This window comes from Lontra canadensis, unplaced genomic scaffold, assembly GCF_010015895.1.
Source record: "Lontra canadensis isolate GAN:19392208 unplaced genomic scaffold, GSC_riverotter_1.0 scaffold85, whole genome shotgun sequence".
Classification (NCBI taxonomy): domain Eukaryota; kingdom Metazoa; phylum Chordata; class Mammalia; order Carnivora; family Mustelidae; genus Lontra; species Lontra canadensis.
Window position 1 is genome coordinate 8,609,593 of NW_022631079.1, and position 23,246 is coordinate 8,632,838.

The following is a 23,246-nucleotide window of genomic DNA, read 5'->3' on the forward strand; positions in this document are numbered from 1 at the left end:
AACCCTCCTACACTGTTGGTGGGAATGCGAGTTGGTGCAGCCACTTTGGAAAACAGTGTGAGATTCCTTAAGAAATTAAAAATAGAGCTACCCTATGACCCTGCAATCACACTATTGGGTATTTACCACAAAGATACAGATGTAGTGAAAAGAAGGGCCATCTGTACCCCAATGTTCATAGCAGCAATGGCCATGGTTGCCACACTGTGGAAAGAACCAAGATGCCCTTCAACAGATGAATGGATAAGGAGTATGTGGTCCATATATACTATGGAGTATTATGCGTCCATCAGAAAGGATGAATACCTAACTTTTGTATCAACTTAGACGGCACTGGAGGAGATTATGCTAAGTGAAATAAGTCAAGCAGAGAGAGTCAATTATCATATGCTTTCACTTACTTGTGGAGCATAAGAAATAACACAGAGGACATGGGGAGATGGAGAGGAGAAGTGAGTTGGGGGAAATTGGAGGGGGAGATAAACCATGAGAGACTGTGGACTCTGAAAAACAATCCGGGTCCTGAAGGGGCGGGGGGTGGGAGATTGGGTGAGCCTGGTGGTGGGTATTAAGGAGGGCACATATTGCTTGGAGCACTGGGTGTGGTACATAAACAATGAATTCTGGTACACTGAAAAGAAATAAAAAACAAATAAATAAAATGTTACTTGTCAAAAAAATTTCTTATGAGATGCATGACTTGTGAATGTTTATCCTCATTTTGTGGATTGCCTTTTTATTTTTTTAGTAGTGTCTTTTGAATTACTAAGGTTCTAATATTGAGGAAGTCTGACTTATATTTTTCTCTTTCTGCTTGTGCTTTTGAGAAATGATGATCTAACCCAAGGCTTTTGAGAAGCCTTCTCTAAGAAACCAGTGCCTAACCCAAGGTCACAAAAATGCACAGCCATTGTTTGGTCTAAGAGTTTTATATATGTAGCTCCTACATGGAGGAGTATCATTCATTTTGAGTTAATTTTTCTAAATGGTGTGAGGTAGGGTCAACATCGCTTTTTTAACCTGTTGGCTCTGTACCATTTAAGACACTAGTGTTCCTCCACTGGATGGGCCTGGCACCCATGTCTAATGTCAACTAAAGATAAATAGTTTGACTTCTCGACTTTCAATCTACTCCGTTGGTCAATATGTTTCTCCTCATGCCAACATCACAAAGTTTTGACACCATGGCTTTGTACCAAGTCTTAAAATCCAGGGCAAAAACTCCAGCTTCACTCTTCTTTTCAAGATGGTTTTGGTTAATTGGAGTACCTCGCATTTCCATACGCATTTGGGATCAACTTGCCACTTGGACTTGGATCGGAATTGTACTGAACCTGTAGATCAATTTGGGGAGCACCACCACCTTAGCAACGTTAACACTTCCCGTCCACAAACACGGATGTCTTTCCATTTGTGTGAATCTTCCTTAATTCCTTCCAGCAGTGCTTCATGGTTTCCAGCGTACGTGTCTCACACCTCTTCTGTTCAAGTTATTCCAAGGTATTTTATTCTTTCTGATGCTACTTTAAGTGGAATTTACATTTTGGTCTTCATTTCATTTTTGTATTATTCATTGCTAGTATAAAAATCTAATAAATTTCTGTACGTTGATCTTATATCCTTGCTCCAACTGTGAACTATCTCCATTAGCTTTTCTCATGGATTCCTTACAAGATCCTGTTCTCTACAAATAGAGATAGTTTTACTTCTTCCTTTTCATTCTGGATACTTTTTACTCTTTGTTTCTTGCCTTGTAGCCCTCACTCAAACCTGTACTACAATTCTGAAAGAAAGTGGTGAGAGTAGACATCCTTATTTTATTCCTGATCTTAGGGAAAGATTTCCATTATTTTCCATTAAGTGTAATGTTTAGGCATGGGGTTTTCGTAGCTGTCTTTTTTCATGTGAGGAGGTTTCTTTCTATTCCTACTTTGTTTTTTTTTTTTTTGTTTTTTGTTTTTTTTATGAAAGCACAGTGGATTTTTTTCAAATGCTTTTTCTGTGCCTATTGAGACAACCATGTGGTTTTTGTCCTTTATTCTATTAATATGCTGTATTACATTGATTGTTTTTATCTGCCGACCCAACCTTAAATTCCTAGGATAAATCTTATCTGGTTGTGTATAACAATTTGTTTGTTACTGGATTAGATTTGGTAATATTTTGTTGAGGATCTTTGCATTTATATTCATATTACTGAAATTATATAAAATCTTTGTGTCTTCCGCCCTATGACTTTACTCCCAAATGAGATAAATTCTTAGGCAGAGCACAGCAAAGACAAAACATACATCACAGAAGTCAATGGAGCTTTTAATATCCAAACTGTAGTCTGTCCATGAAGGCATCAATAACTCCCACATATTATTTATAACCCAATTCTCATATATGGAGTTCCATTTCAACACAAGATCCTTCAGTGGGTTTATTTTCCCCACTAAGGTTTATCCGCATGACTGTACTGACTTGAACTACATTCAATGTATTGTACTCTTTCCCAGAAGGAAAGAGAAAGGCACATCTTTACTCTGCACCCTTCAAAACAGATTTTTGTTTTGGTATTTTGGGGATCTTTGCTGTTGTTGTTTTTTAATGCACAAAAGACAAAATCCACAGAATACCATTTACACAAAAGCCTTTAGAGAGATAAAACCTAGTGAAAATGCCAGGACACCTTACTGGGTTGTTGTATTTTAAAGCTCTCATACTTCAGGGTTACAGGCCACATCTTAGTCAAGACTGGACAGAAAATTAGAAACCTAACGATCTGCACTTAAACTAGGATTTTACTAAAATTATTTTATAGTAACTGGGAGCACTTGACCTGAGTAGTCGTCGTTAATAAGACTACTGAAGAACGGGAAGAGCAGCCTGTTAATCTAGAAGATGACCCTGAACCGCTCCTCCCAGTGCATATTAGGGTAAATAATAAAGACAATAAAGGAGATCCATCATGAACACTCCTTTATTCTTCATGTTTCCTACTGTGCTGAGAGCACTTTGAGGGCAGGTACAATATGTCTTGTTTCTAGGATTCAAAATGCCCAGGGAAGTACAAGTGCACATCAGGGACCTAAAGCTTTTTTACTGAATGGACATGTTGTTGAGTCGAGGGAGCTCGCCAAAAATAAGTGGAGGACAGCTTGCCATAGCTTGGGACAATTGTCTTTGGAAAATGAATGGCTCTTCATTAGCCAGTCTGTTGCTCTATTTTATGCAACTTTATGAAAGGAAGCTCAGCTTCTATTTCCCAAATCTGAACATGAAATAGTCATCTTCTCGTAGTTACTACTAAGTAGAAGCTATCCTAAATAAAGTTACCCAAAACATGAAAAGTGTTATTAGCCTTTGATCAAGATGCGTACCTCTAGGTACAGATGAAATGAATATTTATAATTTTATTAGACTCAGTTGCTTCAAGCAATAAACTTCATTGCTGAATTTCAACTTCAATTTCTATAGCCTGAGAGAGATGCTTTTTGACTAGACCATTCTTGAATCAAAACATTAACATCTTCAATTCCGTGCTACTGCTCTCTACAGATGAACTTGCAGGAAAATAAAAATGTATATGATAAAATGTATTATTCTCCTTTTTTATTAAAATGATTCCCTTTATATAAGGGTAGTTTAGTTATTAAATCAGTTTTCATAATCCATGACATATCTTTTTACAGAGAATACATTCAAAGCTAAATTGTCTTTAAAAATGTTTGTCAATTTCACACTTCCTGCTGGCAGCTTCCTTCCTTGTGCCACAGTCACTTCTGAACCTGCCTCATCTCTCCTGTCAGAGCCGGAGTCACTGAGGGCAAGCAGTTGTGTGTGGTGTGTTCCTTTTGTTCCTTGACCCTATCTGTCCTCCTGGCTGGGAAGAGTGCCCACAGAAACCTGCTCCAGCAACAAAGGAGAGATGACTCTGCTGGGGGCAGGCGGGGCCATCCCTGCACTCACAGACCGCACCTGCATGTAAGTAAGCTGAGCTCTGAGGCTTGCACACCCCTAAGATGATCTACTCCTCACTCTGTTCAAGCCATGAATGGTAACTGTCAGGCCAGAGAGTGGAGCTCAGTAGCACATAAAAAGGGAGCAAATTCTTTTCCACTTGGATATTAAAAATTCCTTTCCACTTGGATTGTATAAAAATTTATACTATTCAGCTGACAGCCGAGGATGGGGTTCCATCCCACTGTTCTGTGAAACTCAACATGTGCTCTGACTTTTTAGGAACTTCAAAACCTCTTCCTGCTAATTGTATACTGTTATTCTCATGGATCAAAGCCAGAGGAGAACCTTATCTCTTTCCATTGTCTTTCCAGTTCTTGTGGTTTTTCTATACTATGTCACTGTTTTTGTTTGGTTTGGTTTGGTTTCAGTGTTGGTTTTGGTTTTTAAATTTATTTAACAGAGAGAGAGACAGTGGGAGACAGAACACAAGCAGGGGGAGTAGGAGAGGGAGAAACAGGCTTCCCACTGAGCAGGGAGCCTGATGTGGGGCTCAACCCAGGACCCTGAGACCATGACCTGAGCCGAAAGCAGATGCTTAACGACTGAACCACTCAGGCAAACACCACCTCCCTCTTTTTTTTTTTTGCCACTGTTCTAAATAGAATGAAAAAAAAAAAACAACTTACTGGGTCTTGTATCTAGATGATGAATCACTAAATTCTACACCTGAAATTAATATTAAACTATATGTCAGCCATCTAGAATTTAAATAAAAACTTTAAAAAATAGAATAAAAAAATCTACTCATATCACAAAAACATGGATGTCCAGAAACGCCTAGAAAACACACCTGAAGTCACACATTAGAGACTAAGCTGTTCCCCTCCCTTTCCTATGGGCTGTTTGAGCTACAGACTTCTCCCAGCGCTCGAGGGGAACAACTGTGCTCGTCTGCATTTCTGCACCAGCTGCTGGAGGCCCACTCTGCATGTGCAGAGGAGGCAGGAACGGCGAGCCACAGCAAAGCCTTTCTGCCAACACATCATGGGGCCCGACTCTTTATCCACACTAAGGCACAGTTAGAAAGCAAGACCACCACTTCGGCCCAAAGTTGGTATCCATTACATGATGCCAAGACTGTTTTCACAGCAAAGAACCCCAGGACCCTGCTTCACTGGCTTAACCTGCACTTGTAACTCCCAGGACCAACACGGAGCTTCCCATGCCTTCTACCATCTAAATGATGTGCATCTGCATTTACCATTTATAAGGGCATGCTGCGATCTGCCCCATTTCCTCTGAAAAATAAGAACCTATAATTTTATTGCCCATCATCTTTTAGAAAAATGTCACCGTTTTAACAGTTACTGTGCTTCTCACCCTATTTTGAACATGGGCTCGTGGGCTGTATCTAAATCTCCAGCAAATGTAGGATGTTTTATGTGTCGGGGATAAAAGAAATGATCAAAGAATCAAGGTACAAATGGCTGAAAAGGTAATAAAGAGTCTATGAATTATCTCGGACCAAACACAACCAGATAGTGTCATGTACCAGAGCAGAAATTCTACCCAAGACTACAAGAGGATTTCTCCCAAATAACTTTAGATATTGACAGCACATACAGTTTACAATATAAACAATCAAAAGGAAAAAAAAAAATCCTTTCAAATTTTATTTTTATTTCTAATTCTTGGTGACAAGGGGGAAAACAAAGGCATAAATAATTTGATGCTTAAGTAGTCTGGTATGCTTTTATCAGCCCTGAAGGGGGTGTGGGGGATCTTCAGATCCTGACCTTCTAAGGGTAGCTGGGATCACTGAACACACCTCAGAGCAAGGCCCAGCCAACCACCCAACATGTACTCACTTTCTCAAAGAAAATGTAAGTCCTTTCTTCTTGTAAATGTAAATCTATATTTACTGTTGGGTGATTTCTGCATTTGACCCCTGATTAATATACAATTGTGAACGTGACACCTGCTTTGATTTTGCCTTTCCTCAATTGTTATAAAAATACCAAGTCTCATTCTGCTTGATTGCCAAGTGAGAGGGCACATGTGGAGACACTTCTCAGGGGTCACTGTGGCTCACCTAGGAGACAGCCCTCCCTGGTGATTTACAGGCACACTCGGACAAAAGAGCTGCTTCTACCTTGATTGTCACTTGCTGGGAAACCATGAATACGACAAGGAGCTTCTTTCAGCCTTATGAACCCTTCCCGTGTTTGCAACCTGACACTTCTGATCCATGTCAGGAGGTTGGGGGTGGGGGGACGATGCTCTTTCTGAAACTTACCTAAAATTGTCCCCAACATAAGGGATTTGACAGCATTGAATTCTGTCCCTGATGACAGGACAACTTGTCTCCTTGCATTCTGGTTAACCTATTAAATATTCCACAAGAAGCAAACATCAAAATGGCGAGTAATTTTGGTGATGAGAGAATGGGAGTCTGAGGGAGACCAAGGAAAACGGTAAAAACGAGCCATATGTTCAGCTGTCACAAAGGTGAAATGGTTTCACAGCAATTGTTTTAATACCTCGGATTTCACACCACCCCATTGCCTATTCTTTCCCCTTTATTTGTCTTCATGGTTTAGGGATCCGTAATTGGTATGATCCACAAAAAAATGCAATAAGCTATTTCAAACCTTAAAGCTTTTACTTATTTCAAACAGAAATTAGTAACACAAGCCACAAAAGGTATTACTGGCACAGATTCAATACATAAAGGTTATTCTTCAAAACCCAGTGATAATGAATAATTAAAACATGGAGGCTTTTAAAAAATGTATTCCCACTTTCAGCAAAATCTTGCTTTTTCCTCTTGTGTTTACATTTCTGCCACCTTTGCTCTTTTGTAGTCAGATGGAAAAGCCTCTCATTCTCGTTGGAATGTCTCCAGTAATCGCTGGGAGAAACTGGGCAACATTTCCCTACTGACAAGGACAGCTTGGCATTTAGCAGTCAGATATTAACAAGAACCCTGTCAGCATCTTGCTAAACAAACAAACGACATTGCTAAAGAAAACACTTTGACTATGTTTTCTGTCCCCAGGACTTTCTGGGAAGACTGATGAACGTGTATCTCTTTTACTAGGATTTATTCTCAAAGCCTTGCTGGAGGTCATACACTGAATGCCACAGGTTTGGTTACTGTGGCTGCTGTGAATCTACTCCTTACCTCTACAGAGACCACCGCTGCTTCTCTGTAAATCGTCACCTGGTGAAGCCGCCCATCAGCAAAGTTTTTAAAACCAAAGTTAAAAACATCAGGTTCTTGGTGCCTGTCCAGCTTATACCTAATCTGCAAACTTCCTAAACAAGACCAAAAAAATGACATTTTTAACTAAAATGGAATTTTATAAAAACCATCAATGCAGGTTCTAAAGCACATTTTGTTTTTATTTATTTCCTATAATTTGAATTTACTGAGCATTTGCTTAAGGACACCGAGAGTCTCTATTCCTGGAAGAGTGATCATTTATGTGCTATTCCAGGGCTGAATTCAGAATCCGATTACACTATTTTAAAAGTCAAGACCAAATGGTCTTTCCCCAAGTTCTTCCATTTTCCTTAACAAAAGGAAAAAATTCTAAGTTAAGCATATGGGAACTCGGAGCCAGGCTCGAAGTTAATTATTCATGTGGTATTCATAGTATTAAATGGTAAAACCTCAAGCAATATTGCATTAACATTCAGGTTCCATCAGCATCACTTCTTTTAATGTGACTTATTTTAATGCATTTTAATGTATTGCTGACATTTGCATAAAGAATCTTTTGCACAACTAGAATTTTTTTCCTAATGTTTTTGCCATAATTAAGAAACAGAAGAAAGACCAATGATTTGCTACAACATCTAAATCTCCTGATGTCCTTCACAGGGATGCCCACTGCCCCATAACCCCGTACTGCCTAGAACAGATCTTCCAGAAAGTAGGTCTCTGCCCTTCCGCTCTGTGAAGCGAGGTTACAGCTTGGGCTAATGCTCCATCTGCAACAGTCTTGGAAAGACGTGGTGGCCATGAGTTGGGTACCTCTCATCCCACTTTTCTTCGTATGTAGATATTGCCATGAATGGCTTCCCAGCCACTGAAGAGTAAAGAACAATCCTATTCATGTGATGCATAGGAATAGTGGATTTTAGATAGTTTAATATACTTCTTTACTTTGCTAAGAAGGAGGAGGAAATATTTTCCATGTACAAAATGAGCTATCTTGTTTCAAAGTGAATTGCAGAACTAATTTATTCACGTACAGAAGGAAAGACTTCCCAGAATAGCAAGAAGCCTAGTGGCACATCAAATACCTAAAATGATCAAACTTCCATGGGGGAAATGTATCTTAAATGTAATCATGGAAATGTGAACTTTAGTGATAAACACTTGAGGGTTATCATGAACTAGTGTAACAAGCATGGCAAGCCATTCAATTGTGTTTCCTTTTCATAATTAAACACCTAAAAGGTCCCTGTCATTGTGGTCCTTATTTTCTAATTCAGCCTCCTCGTTCTTACAGTCTCGACACTCACCATTGGGGGCGAGGATCACGGACAGGTATTCCTCGTAGAAGGAGCTCACGTAGAGGAGTAAGCTGGGCGTCCCTGTGGTCCGGAAGCTCAGTGTGGCCATTTCTCCAGCCAGCGTCAAACCCTCATGAAGTAAAGTTGCAAAGGAGCTTGAGTTCTTGCTGGTGGTGTAGTTAGAATGTTCCTGAAAGTCGTAGATAACAGACGAGCCAATTCCAAAATACGCAGAAATCTCTGGAATGACACTCATTTTTGTTATGTTAGCACGAAGTCAAGGCGAGGCTCTTCTCTATGTGTATTTACACTATCTCTAACCCTTAGTCTCTCAAGACAGAAAACAAGAATGTCACACTTTGCTTTTTTTTTTTTTTAATTTAGAAATATTTCTGATTAAAAAGGTAATCAAGTATGGATAAAAAGATAACTTATCCCCGTGTATATTTGCATGATGTTGAACTAAGTAACAATATTTTATTATGGCCCACAAAATGCTTCATCTCAGAGTTACACAGCATTAAATGCTGAGTGTAAACATACAGTTAGAGTTATTGTCCATCTCAGTGTCACGTGAATGATGCTGAATCCAACAGAATTCATCATGAGTTTCTCAAGAACAGAATCATAAATGGACAAATTTGGGAGAGAAACAACTTTCCTTTAGCCAATCAGAGAGAACCGCCTTATCCTTTTGTAGAGAAAGGGTTAAATGCCAGAAACACGAGGCAAAGATCCAAATAAGGTGCCTCCCTTTCCCGGTCCTGCCTAGGGCATACTCACCGCTCTCACAGAATGGCCCATCATATGCAGAGAAGGCACAGTCGCAGGCAATGCCCCTGGGTCTCTCCCTACATCTCCCTCCATTGCGACACAGGTGTCCATAGCTGCTGCAGTGTCCTGGGCAGCCTGGGTCCACGCCCGGCGTCATCATGGCCCTTTCTTCCAGGTCGAGGGCCAGCCCATTCAACCGCAGAGACCGAATGCACCCCAGGAAGCCTCTCTGTCTGGTGGCCGTCCCGCCTACAAGGGAAACAATTACAGCCGTGCCCGGGGGGTCTCGGTGGCGTTTCCAACCCACATCCAACTGTGGCCGGACCGATCGCATCAGAAAGGGGACCCACCGGAAGCTTTACAAACATATGCAATTTTGAAAACCTAGGCTGTGATCTCATACTAAGAATCAGCAAACGATATCGAATAAACCACAGACGGAAATATTTTTGAAATTGAACTTGGTAAATATTTATTCTAAAAAGTACTTCTTCAAGTTCTATTTAGAAAGATTTGTACATTTTTAAGTTGGTTCCTTCATTTAAAAAAAAAAAAAGACCATCTCTCCCTTTTAAAGTTTAAGTGTATAAACTGTGATGGGCACAATAAAGTTAAATAGTTGAAAATCTTTGCAATATAGTACATATTACAAATTTGTAACATGCAAATGTATACACATTGTATAGGGTTAATATGTAATATACATTATATTTTGTATATGGATTTGTCATACATATTTTGTTATGTATTTGTTATACACTTGTTATATATAATATAATGCATGTATTATATATAATAACAAATTATATATGTAATACCATCCTTTCTTAGAAATGCTCCCATTAATAATGCCATTTAAAGGGAATTGAGGAGCAGGCAAAGAAAGAGAAAGTAGGGGTGACATTAAAACCCAGGCTCAGGCCTGCCTTGCTCCAGCCTGCTGGCTCTGAGGTCGGGAGGGTAACAGTCTCTGAGCACTCTTTCTATCCTGCCTCACGTGAGCCTAATCTCAAATCTCGGGGTGCGGGGTCACCCAGAGTGCTTGCTACTCCTGGGGTTCATTCCCAGAGATTCTGACTCAGTGGGCCTGGGGCATATAGATCAGCATTTTCCGCCAGCTTCCCATGCTCTAGAAACATTGTTTCCATGAGGATGTCAATTCCAGGTAGGTGTTCATGCCAACTTTGTTCCTAGAAATTCCATTCCTTGATCCTCAGGATTATGAATCAGAAAACAGAATTGTTTAATTTGAGTAACAGTTTGATGACTTGATGGGAAGCTTTGAAGTTTTCTGTGTCATGGGTTGTGCATGTGCACGTGCGCGTGCACACACACACACACACACACACCCCTCCCTGCATTGTACAGCACCCAGAAGCTGTAGGTGTCCTCTGGCAAAGCAGACCGCGGGCTAATCTGTGATTTAGATTAGTTCCTAATTGGACCAGCTCCTTATTTACTTGAAAACACGTGAGAAATGACCAAGGAAGAGCTACCTCATTGATTTGCTTGCTTTCCAAATTAGAATAGAGTTATCTGAAAAGTAATGTAGCAAAACTTATCTCTCACTTTGAGAAAAAGAAAAAAAAAATCTTAAAAAAAATAAGTAAATGAAAAGGAAGACTTCCACTACCCAGAGCTTTCATCCCTGAAGCACCGGCAGCGAGAATGGAGCCAGCCCGGTTTTGAACCTGGTGTCTGCAAGGACTGGGCAGCGGAGGAGGGTGACACAGCCACGCGAGTCTTCCTGCGGTCTGCGTTAGAGGGGACACGGAGAACTCGGGCACAGTCACACGGCAGATTCCCTGACTGCACTGAGAAGTAGAGCCGGGAGTTCTGGATGAAATTTGCTAACCACTTTATAAATAGCATTGATAAGAAGTCACTAAAGCAAACACGGGTCATCAATACTGTTGAGGTCCAGCCTGGGAATCCACCCACTGGGGAATGGGTTTCTCTTCTATTTCAGTTTCTAGACTACATCACTCGCTCTCTCTGGACCTCCATTATCTCATCTGTGACCTGGGAAATCTATGGAAACCATGATCCCAAACAACACATTATGGAAACTGTATTAACAACCATCTGTGGAAAGAGTGCCTGACTCTTGCTCAAGCTCTCAGTCCGTGGTGCTGACAGGAGTCGTGTGCACCTGCTGCCATCACAGCTGGACGGCTCTCGACTTCTCTGTGTCCACCAGCACGGCCCAGCCAGAGGGCAGCCACACTCACCCACGAAGAGCTGGCTATTGAGCTGCAGGCGGGCATGGCCGTCCGCAGGCGCAGCTTGCGTCTTGCTGGGGAGCTGGTCCACTTGAAGGGTCGCCTCCTTTACATTCCTCTCAGCCCTCACGTGGTGCCACTGGTTGTCGTTAAAGGGAGTGGGAGACCGCACTGTGACCTCACATCGCCCGTTCCCCACATCGAAGGAAAAGGTCACTTCTGCAGGAGCTGCAAACACAGAGAGGAGAGTAGCTTGGTTCATTCCCCGGGTAGGAAATTCAGTCTCAAGAGACAGGAGGGAAGCAGCATGACATGCTCCTTATGAAAGCGGGTGGTGACACTGCTGCCGAACAATGTCATTCTGAGCTGGCTAGGAAGGCAACAGAAATGTGTGTCCTCAGGGAAGAAAAAGAAAGCCATTTTACCCTATTCCTCCTCAGAGAATGCTCCTCATCTTGCTAAACCTTAAGGAGTAGAGATCTTTCCCCACCGGAGGGAAACTGGCCTGTGACCTGCCTTCTTATATATCAGCGGATTTATTCCAAGGTGGGTGGAATCCTCATGTACTTTATTTAAAAAGCCCTCCGTGAAATTTTGAAGTAAGGAACCGAGCCTTGCATACATGCGTGAACAATGTGGCGAGTCAATTACATGAAATGATTCTGCAATTTAGGGAGTAGTTATCAGACCAGTTTGGTTTAAAAGATCCTTACTGCACACACAGTTAGGGCAGCACAAAATTGGACAGACTGCGAGTGTTTTGTGAATCACTGTTTTCCGCTCTATTAAAAATAAGGATTTAAAATAATGGAGCTTTAGGCACTCCTGGGTGGTATGGTTGGTTAAGTGTCCGACTCTTGGTGTGAGCTCAGGTTGTGATCTCAGGGTCACGAGATCAAGCCCTGCACTGGGCTCTACACTCAGCATGGAGTCTGCTTAAGACTCTGTCTTCCTCTTCCCCCCTCCCAACCCTGCTCTCTCTCTCTCAAATAAATTAATCTTTTTAAAAAAAGGTATTAGAACTTTAGCACGTACTAAAGGAATACAAGTGACGAAGAAAGCATAGCAGTACTTTGGGAATTAGGTTCCCAGAAGGGTTATTGCTATATACTGAGACCTGGTGGCTTTGCCCAGGGGGTGACTCACCGTGCAGCTCTAGCCTGATGAAGTCTGTGATCCCCAGGTTCTCTACAAACACCCCAGAAGGCGCTGTCGTCTTAAAAAAGAAAGACACATCAGCACTGAGCTCTCCACGGAACGTAGGGAAGTGAAGGTATGAGGTTTTGGTGTTGAAGGAAGCGGAATTCCAAAATGAATCTGTTTCCAAAAAAAAAAAAAAAAAGACAGTGACAATAGCAAGGAAACAGAATAACAACCATATTTTGTATTTCTAGCAATATTTTTAACCATTATTACCATTTTTACCATTATTAAATGCATTCATTATCTACGCAAGCCTTCATTTGGGGGTTCTTCCAAACATACAGCCACAATGTGAATATCCAGATAGTGACTCTTTCAAGGATTAAGATGGACAAGACTGCAACTGAGTGGACAGATAATCACTGGAAATACCTTGCGTTTTTAGAAGACGATATTATTTATAGATTACCATTAAGTCAAATTGACTTTGGGGGGACATACAGTTAGATGAACTTTTATACACATGTAGGGTTGTATAACCACCACCAAAATCAGGATAAAGGACAGCTCCATCTCCCCTCCTCCCTCAGGCTGTTCTCTTACAGTCACACCCTCCTCCTGCCCCTAAGCCCTGGTCATTGTGATCTACAGTTGTGCCTTTTCCAAGTGTCATATAAACGGAATCACACTGTAGGTAACCTTCTGAGACTGGCTTCTCTCACTCATTGGAATTCGAGATTCATTCAGTTTGCCACAACTTATTGCTGCTCTATCATCCTTCATCACGTGGATCGGGCCACCATTTCTTTGTCACTGGAGAATATCAGTGTGGTTTCCAGTTTTGGTCGTTCACAAACAGATCTGCTCTAAACATGTCTGCTAATCACATGTGTATCTGCAAATAGTTTTCTTTCTTGCTTTCCAACCTGGATGCCCTTCCTTCCTTCCTCGGTTGCTGCACTGGCTAGGACGTCCAGTGTGACTAAAGTCACAGAACAGAAGCAGTGAGATTGAATATCCTTATCTTGTGCCCACTCCTGCAGGGAAAGGGTTCAGTTTTTCACCAGTAACCATGCTGCCAGCTGTTCTGTATATAGATAATCTTTATTAGGATCAAGAAGTTCCCTGTTATTCATAGTTTCCTAAAAGTTTTATTGTGAGTGGTATCTGATATGAATGTATCATGTTAGTTCATGATATAATCATAGTAATTCAAATGATTGTGTTCATATCAGTTGATGCAAAAAAAAGCATTTGGTGTGATTTTTCTTCTTTAAACTGTTAATATGGTAGATGACATTGATTGATTTCCAAATATGGTCAACCCTTGAACAACAAGGGGGTTGGGGCACTGACCTTTGCACAGTTGGACATTCACATGTAACTTTGGACCCTCCAAAAACTTAACTACTAATAGCCTACTGGACAGGTTGACTGGACACCTTACCAAGAAGCATCAACATTTGATTAATATACACTTTGCATGTTATAGTATTATATACTGTATTCTTACAATACAGTGAACTGGAGAAAAGAAAATATTATTAAGAAAATCACAAGAAAGAGAAAACACATTTACAGGATGGTACTGTATTTATTGAAAAAAATCTGCACATAAGTGGACCTACCCAGTTCAGACCCATGTTTTCCCAGGGTCAGCTGCACTGAATCAGCCTTGTGTCCTGGGGTAAACCCCAGTTGGTGATGATGTATTATTCTTTTAATGTTCCTGGATTTTTTGCTAATGTAGTTGAAGATTTTTGCATATGTATCTGTGATGATGCTGTCCATAGTTATCTCTGTCTTAATTTTTTTTTTTTTTTGCATTTTCTTTGTCTAGTTTGGGTATTGGGGCAATGTTGGGCCCTCATAAAATGTTGGAAAGAATTTCCTCTGCTATTTGCTGAAAGAGATTGTGTAAACACGGTGTTACTTCTTCTTTGGTGGAACTCACCAGTGAAGTCATCTCCAACTGAATTCAATTCCGTCAATACTTCCAGGTCTCTACTAGTTGTTCAATTTATCTTGAGTGAGCTTTAGTAGTTAGTGGTTATCAAGGAATAAGTCTGTTTTATCTACATTGGAGAACTGACATGTGTAGAGTCGTTTGTGGTATGCCATTATTATCCTATTGATGTCTATAGGGTCTGTAGTGATACTCCAGCTTTCACTACTCATACTGGTAATATTTCTCTTCTCTCTCTCTCAACAATTTTGCTGGAGATTTATCTATTTTATTGTTCTTTTACAAATATTTTGTTTTTATAGATCTCTGCCTTTAACTGATTTCTCTTCTTATCTTTACTATTTCCTTCCTTCTGCTATTTTGAATTATTTCTTCTTTTTTTTCTAATTTCTTATGGTAAAATTTTAAATCATCCAGTTGAGATCTTTTCTTTCATAATACAAGCATTTAATGCTATTACTATCTCTCCAAGCACTGACATAACTGCCTCCCACCATTTTTGATATGTTGTATATTCCTTTTTATTCGGACCAATATGTTTTATAATGTCTGTTGAGATGTCCTTGACTCATTTAATATTTAGTAGTTTGGTGTTTAATTTCTAAGTGTTTGGAGACTTTCTCACTCTCTTTGTTCTTTGTTTCTAGTTTAATTCAATTATGTCAGGGAATGTATTTTTGTGTGATTTATTTGATATGTGCTCAAGTTTGTTTTGTGACACAGAATATGGTGTATCCATGTGCAACTTAAAAGAATGTGTATTTTACTGTTGGTACGGTGTTCCATAAATGTCAATTAAATTCTGTTGCTTTGTAGTGACATTAGGTTTTATGTACACTTTGCTTGTTTCCCCCCTTTTAGTTCCAAAGATTAATGAGAGAGGAGTATTTGATTCTCTAATTATAATTGTGATTTGGCCTACTTTCCCTTTCCATCCTGTCAGTTGTTGCTTTATGCATTTTGAAGGTCAGTTATCAGTGTACACATTTAAGATTCTCATGTCTTCTTAATCGCTTTTTGTATCTATTAATTTTCTATGCTTTTAAGCAAAAATTTAATACAGAATCTCCAGCTTTCTTTCAGTTAGTGTTTGTGTAGTATATCTTTCCCTGTCCCTCTTTTTAAACTTATGATATCATTATATTTGGAGTGAGTTTCTTGTACAAAGTACATAGTTGAGTCATACCCATCTGTCCCTTAACTGGTTTGTTTGGACCATTTATATTAAATATAAATGTTGACAAGTTTAACTTAGTTTTATCATTTTATTATTTTTTTTTCCTGTTTCTTAGGCTTTGTTGTTCTTTTCTGTCTCCTTTGGGGTTAAACATTTTTTAGTATTCTATTTTTGTTTGTCTATAGCAGTTCCTTGGTTGGTTACTTTAGGAGTGACAATATATACACTTAGAGTCTGCTCAGAATCTACATTTTAACCACTTGCACTCATATGTCAAAACAATTCTGTCAGTTTACTGAGTGCCTTCATTTATTGCTGCCAAATGTATTCCATCTGTACAAATTAATAGCTCTATGAAATAATGTTGTATTTTTTGCTTTCAACCAAAGGTATATTTAAAATAACTCAATAGGAGAATAGTCTATTATATGTACCCCAATATTTACCATTTCTCAAGCTGATTTTATACCCCTGAGATCCCAAATTTCCTTCTGATATCATTTCCCTTCTTTCTGAGTCTTCCTTTAGAAAGTCTTTTAAAGTATCTTCTGGTAAGGAATGCTTTTAGCTTTCCTTCATCTGAGAATTTCTTTATCTTCATCCCTGAAGGAGGTTTTCGCTGAATATGGAATTCCAGACTGACAGTTCTTTACTTTTAGCCCTTGAGAAATGTTTTGCCACTTCCTTCCTGGCTTCCATATTTCTAATGAGAAAGTCATGGCCATATGAGTAGGAGTTCACCTACAGATGATGCATCACTCTTCTCTCTGGTTGATTTCAAACATTCTTCATTGCCTTTGTTTTGAGCAGTTTGATAATGATGTGCCTGGAGGTGAATTTGAGTTTATCCTGTTTCAAGTTCATCCAGCTTCTCAAGTCTGTTTTTTGCCAAACTTGGACAATTTTCAACCTTTTTTTTTTCCTTTTTTTTCCAGCACCACACTATTCTGTCTGCTTCTGGATGCTCAATTACATCAATGTTAGTTCTTTTGTTGTTGACTCAGAGTTCCCTGAGGCCCTGTTCATTTTTAGATTTTTTCTTTCTTTTGATCAGATGAGTCATTCCCATCATTAAGACCACTGACTTTCTCATCTCAGACCCACTATTTGGCCCACCCAGGACATCTTTTATTTCAGTTTTCTATTTTTCAGTTCTAAAGTTTTCATTTAGCTCTTTGGATATCCTATTTCTTTGGTGAAATTTCTTTTTCTATTTCTTACAAAAGTGTTTATGATCACTTGTTAGAGTTCTTATGTAATAGCTGTTTTAAACTATTTATCAATTTGTTCTAACCACTGTGTCACAATTGCATTAGTATCTGTTGACTATATTTTCCTAAGCCAGCTTAGATTTTTCTGGTTCTTTGTGCTAAGTAATTTTGGATGACTTCCTATATATTTTAAATATTATATTAATATATTCTGGGCTTTGTTTAAGTGTTGTGGAGCATGTTGATTTCATATATATATGTATATATGAATACATATGTATTCATATATACAAATTCATTTATATAAAATTCATATATACAAATATTATTTTATTTTTTTTGTAAGACAAAGTGTTTATTTTCACAACAAATAGCTTTTAGACTAGATGGTAAATAAAAATATCTATAAATAAAAATAGAATAAATGCTAAATATATTCTTAGGTATGGCAGAGAATTGGCAATGAATGAACAAACTAACAAATTGCAGAAGTAACAAATGTGCTATATTTAAAAGTTGAGGATTTTTCATGACTTTCCATGTCTTGACAGATCTCAGAGTTATTGTAAATAATAAGAGTATGCAATCATATTTGAGTACCTTAGATAAGAGCATGAAATGTATTGACCAGAGTAATTCCTGAGAAACTCCACACCCTGTCACTTCATGTGTGCCTGATCTGGAGACTCATTTGCAAAGATGTCTGAGAAAACAGCTTGGTGGTAGTATAGCAACAAAGCTATACCAATCTATATCTTCAAGAACTTTGGATCATTCCCGTTCATCATCACTTGTGTTCCTGCCTAGACTCCACTAATAATGCCTGTGAAGCTCAAAGTCACTCAAGCATGGTATATGTTTTGTGGTTTCCTTGTTAAATGTCAGACCAATGGAAGTCAGGTCACCTGTTTTCTTATTTCAAGAGGGGACTCAGTCCTTTTTACAATGTCACAACATTCCAAAAGACTTTTGCATGGCTTCACATGAGGTCTGAATCATATTATATAAATGTAGGCATGGCTTTACATGACAAGTGTATAATAAATGTGTTGTATTAACATATTATCTTTTCATGGAATTTGTATCAATTTAGAACATACTGTAAAAGTTACATTATATGTTCAAAAGCTTTCTCAATTTCTAATACACTATAGTCTATGCTCTCAGGACAAATATAAAAGGATCAAGGTCCTCAAAGCAGTTTTTGTATTCAACTGGGGGATTATTTTTCTTAAGTATCATATGACTAAAATTAAAATTATTTTTAGAAAATTACCACATGCCTTTAGGTTTCAAAAGGACTCATGTATTTCTGCTTTCAGTTCATTTTTTTTTAATATCTAAGTTTTTCAAGTTAGAGGGTATTTTTTAAAGTGTATTTATTTTCTAGAGGCTCAGCCATTTTCTTTTTTTTTTTTACTGTTTTATTTTTTTTTAATTTCTTTTCAGTGTAACAGTATTCATTGTTTTTGCACCATACCCAGTGCTCCATGCAATACGTGCCCTCCCCAATACCCACCGCCTGGTTCCCCCAACCTCCCATCCCCCACCCCTTCAAAATCCTCAGATTGTTTTTCAGTGTCCATAGTCTCTCATGGTTCACCTCCCCTTCCAATTTCCCTCAACTCCCTTCTCCTCTCCATCTCCCCATGTCCTCCATGTTATTTGTTATGCTCCACAAATAAGTGAAACCATATGATAATTGGCTCTCTCTGCTTGACTTATTTCACTCAGCATAATCTCTTCCAGTCCGTCCATGTTGCTACAAAAGTTGGGTATTCATCCTTTCTGATGGAGGCATCATACTCCATAGTGTATATGGACCACATCTTCCTTATCCATTCATCCATTGAAGGGCATCTTGGTTCTTTCCACAGTTTGGCCACAACCTGAATAGACCAAAATCTAGTAACAAGATTGAAGCAGTGATCAAAAGCTTCCCAAAATACAAGAGCCCAGGACATGATGGATTCCCTGGGAAATTCTACCAAACTTTCAAAGAAAAAATAACACCTATTCTCCTGAAGCTGTTTCAAAAAACTGAAGCAGAAGGAAAACTTCCAGACTCTTTTTATGAAGCCAGCATTACCCTGATCCCCAAACCAGGCAAAAACCCCACCAAAAAGGAGAATTTCAGACCAATATCACTGATGAATATGGATGCTAAGATTCTCAACAAGATCCTAGCAAACAGGACCCAACAGCACCTTAAAAAGATTATCCACCATAACCAGGTGGGATTCATCCCTGGGTTACAAGGATGGTTCAACATTCGCAAATCAATCAGTGTGATAGAACAAATTAATAAGAGAAGAGAGAAGAACCACATGGTCCTCTCAACTGATGCAAAAAAAGCATTTGACAAAATCCAACATCCGTTCCTGATTAAAACGCTTCAAAGTATAGGGATAGAGGGAACATTCCTGAACTTCATCAAATCTATCTATGAAAGACCCACAGAAAATATCATCCTCAATGGGAAAAAGCTCGCAGTCTTCCCACTGAGATCAGAAACACGACAAGAATGCCCACTCTCACCACTCTTGTTCAACATAGTATTAGAAGTCCTAGCAACAGCAATCAGACAACAAAGAGAAATAAAAGGTATCCAAATTGGCAATGAAGAAGTCAAACTCTCCCTCTTCGCAGATAACATGATTCTTTATATGGGAAACCCAAAAGACTCCACCCCCAAACTACTAGAACTCATACAGCAATTCAGTAACGTGGCAGGATACAAAGTCAATGTACAGAAATCAGTGGCTTTCTTTACACTAACAATGAAAATACAGAAAGGGAAATTAGAGAATCAATTCCATTTATTACAGCAACAAGAACCTTTAGATACCTGGGAATAAACCTAACCAAAGAGGTAAAGGATCTGTACTTGGGGAACTACAGAACACTCATGAAAGAAATTGAAGAAGACACAAAAAGATGGAAGACCATTCCATGGTCTTGGATCAGAAGAATAAACATTGTTAAAATGTCTATACTGCCTAGAGCAATCTATACTTTTATTGCCATTCCGATCAAAATTCCACCGGTGTTTTTCAAAGAGCTGGAGCAAATAATCTTAAAATTTGTATGGAATCAGAAGAGATCCCAAATTGCTAAGTAAATGTTGAAAAACAAAAATAAAACTGGTGGCATCACGTTACCTGATTTCAAGCTTTACTACAAAGCTGTGATCACCAAGACAGCATGGTACTGGCATAAAAACAGACACATAGACCAGTGGAACAGATTAGAGAGTCCAGATATGGACCCTCAACTCTATGGTCAAATAATCTTCAACAAAGCAGGAAAAAATATACAGTGGAAAAAAGACAGTCTCTTCAATAAATGGTGCTGGGAAAATTGGACAGCTATATGTAGAAGAATGAAACTAGACCATGCTTTTACACCATACACAAAGATAAACTGAAATGGATAAAAGACCTCAACGTGAGACAGGAATCCATCAGAACCCTAGAGGAGAACATAGGCAGTAATCTCTTTGATATCAGCCACGGCAACTTCTTTCAAGATATGTCTCCAAAGGCAAAGGAAACAAAAGCCAAAATTAACTTTTGGGACTTCATCAAAATCAAAATCTTCTGCACAGCAAAGGAAACAGTCAAGAAAACAAAGAGGCAACCCACAGAATGGGAGAAAATATTTGCAAATGACAGTACAAAAAGTTGATATCTAGGATCTATAAAGAACTTCTCAAACTCAACACACACAAAACAGATAATCATATCAAAAAATGGGCAGAAGATATGGACAGATACTTCTCCAATGAAGACATACAAATGGCTATCAGACACATGACAAAATGTTCATCATCACTAGCCATCAGGGAGATTCAAATTAAAACCACCTTGAGATACCACCTTACACCAGTTAGAATGGCCAAAATTAGCAAGACAGGAAACAACGTGTGTTGGAGAGGATGTGGAGAAAGGGGAACCCTCTTACACTGTTGGTGGGAATGCAAGTTAGTGCAGCCACTTTGGAGAACAGTGTAAAGATTCCTCAAAAAATAAAAAATAGAGCTTCCCTATGACCCTGCAATTGCACTTCTGGGTATTTACCCCAAAGATACAGATGTAGTGAAAAGAAGGGCCATCTGTACCCCAATGTTTATAGCAGCAATGGCCACAAATTTTGTTTTTTGTTTTTAATTTATTTAGTTATTTTTGCAGGCACTTGGCCTAGTTAGGATCTGGCCACACATTGCAACCTTCCTTCTGTGGGTTGTCTCTAATGGCAGTCCAGTTTCCAAAGCCTTTGCAGCATGACTCAGCTCTGCCTCACTTGTGCATGACCCAGTGGCCAGCCTGGGTCTTGGGTGGTCGACTCTCCATTCAGTTCTCAATTTCTTGGGTCTACAGTTAGGACCGGATCCATGCATGTGTCGCTCCAAGATGAGCCTAGGACTTCATAAACAACATATAATATGCTTTCCTGAATGGCTGCCTCCCTCTGCTCTTCTAAGTACTTTCTGGTCTCCTGGTCTCCCTTGTCAGTCACGGAACTGGAAAACAGGCTCTACTGAGACTGCTCTTTAATGCTCTCCTATGCAACTGTACCTGGTCCATTACCAAGTGATGGGTGAGTAGAGGAAGAAAACAAAAATAAGAGGAGTCTTCCCACCATCTCTGAGCCACAGCTGCCCTGTGCAGAACAAAAGTCCCCTTCTGAAGTCCTGGCTCTTGTGCGTTCCCTGGGCAGCTTCTGCTGTTATCGTCATGGGTCTGCCTGGACAGAAAAAGAGGGAAATGGGATTCCTGCATTCCCTGAAAGTTAGGAACTTTCTGTTCCAGCCTGTAGCCAGGGCTCAAGGGCTTCTCCTGGAACCTCTCTGTCCATGACCCAGTGCCCGCGTCTGGGTTGACCGACAGATACTGGAGGGAAAATAAATGGTGACTTCTGGTTTCTCCTCCTTGCCTCTCCTGGCTTCCTAGCGTCCTGAGATAACTGTTTCAGGCATTCTGCCCAGGTTTCATAGGGGGACTCGTGGGAGAGATGAGGTTGGCATGCTTAGTTCATGCTATCTGGACACAGAATGTGGTCTGCTGTCTAAGGTCATGAGTGGGAAGAACAATTCTTTGTACTATCATCCATCAAGGCATGTTCATATGTTCTTTACACTGTGACTATCCACCTCTCAATATTTTTGTCATCTGAAGTAGGAAACTTCCTTTTTCTGAATGGCAAGGCTCAGAAATGCCAGGATTTCTCCACATGGCAACATCTGCTATGCGGCCCTGGGAAGGATTGGCCACCACAGCCTTGGTAGATGTTGAATTTTGGCCTCTGCTCTGATACAAATGCCACTGGAGATTCTGGGCCAGAGGACTGACGTGCCCTGACTTTTCCCTCTGGCCGTTCTGTGGCGTCTCCGCTAAGTGGAAAGAAGCAGCTGCAAGCAAGCCAGTCAAGCCACTGGGAGAGGGGTGCTGGATCCAGTTTTGAAATTCAAAGCAATACGATTTGTATTTGTGGTTGAGTCCGATGTGTGTTAAGAGAGGAAAGAAGTTATGAGTGGCTGTTACATTTTCTGTCTAAGCGAAAGGAAGCATGGAGTTGCCATGCCCTGAGTTGGGGAAGGTTCTTACGGAAAAACTTTTTTTTTTCCTTCTTTTGGACAAACTGTTTTGAAATGCCTATCGGGCCTAAGCAGCTGGATGGCAGAGGTGGGAGTGCAGGGAGACAGCCTGGGGTATAGCGATGACAGAATCATTGACCTCAATGTGGGATTTAAAGCCATGAACCTGTTGGGAACAGCTAACCACTGGAGAACAGAGAGACAGAGGGCTGAGCACACAGGCTGGGGGCACCGCAATAGGATGTCACTGGCACGGGGAGGAAGGAGGGAAAACCCAGAATGTTGTGGGTAAGAAATCCACATGTAGTGGGAGGGGTGAGGACAGTTAGGACCACTGAGGTTCACAAACTGTCCGAGGGTGACAATGAAGAGGCACGTGATGGCTTCCATCACCCCGTTTCTCAGTATCTTACCAGTTTTAGGCATCTCAGCACTCAGCCAATACTTACTCCAATTAATTAATTATCAAATGACTAGATTTTGCTGACTGGGTGACCAGTGTTTCAGATCATCCCACTAACATTCACAGCAATAGTCCGACTCAAATACTACACAGAGGACACACACTCTGAAGGTAATACAATATTCCTCATTTTTTTTCTCAAGCAGAACGCCAATACACACTTCTTTTGTAAGTTAACACATTCCTAATGAGATGCAGAGTATTAGCATAGACAGTGTTCTT

The 23,246-nt window shown here is 39.8% G+C and overlaps 1 protein-coding gene across 1 annotated transcript in view; it reads right to left on the reverse strand.

The window, feature by feature from the left end:
- The window catches only part of LOC116882593 (contactin-associated protein-like 3), a 151,556-nt gene that overhangs the window by 11,025 nt on the left and 117,285 nt on the right, over positions 1 to 23,246 (reverse strand). Inside the window, exons 16-21 of the mRNA XM_032883114.1 lie at positions 12,615 to 12,785; positions 11,478 to 11,696; positions 9,256 to 9,495; positions 8,482 to 8,712; positions 7,133 to 7,266; positions 6,245 to 6,332 (exon numbers count right to left, since the gene is read on the reverse strand). Coding sequence (XP_032739005.1) covers positions 6,245 to 6,332; positions 7,133 to 7,266; positions 8,482 to 8,712; positions 9,256 to 9,495; positions 11,478 to 11,696; positions 12,615 to 12,785 — 1,083 coding nt within the window. The remainder of the gene's footprint in view (positions 1 to 6,244; positions 6,333 to 7,132; positions 7,267 to 8,481; positions 8,713 to 9,255; positions 9,496 to 11,477; positions 11,697 to 12,614; positions 12,786 to 23,246) is intronic.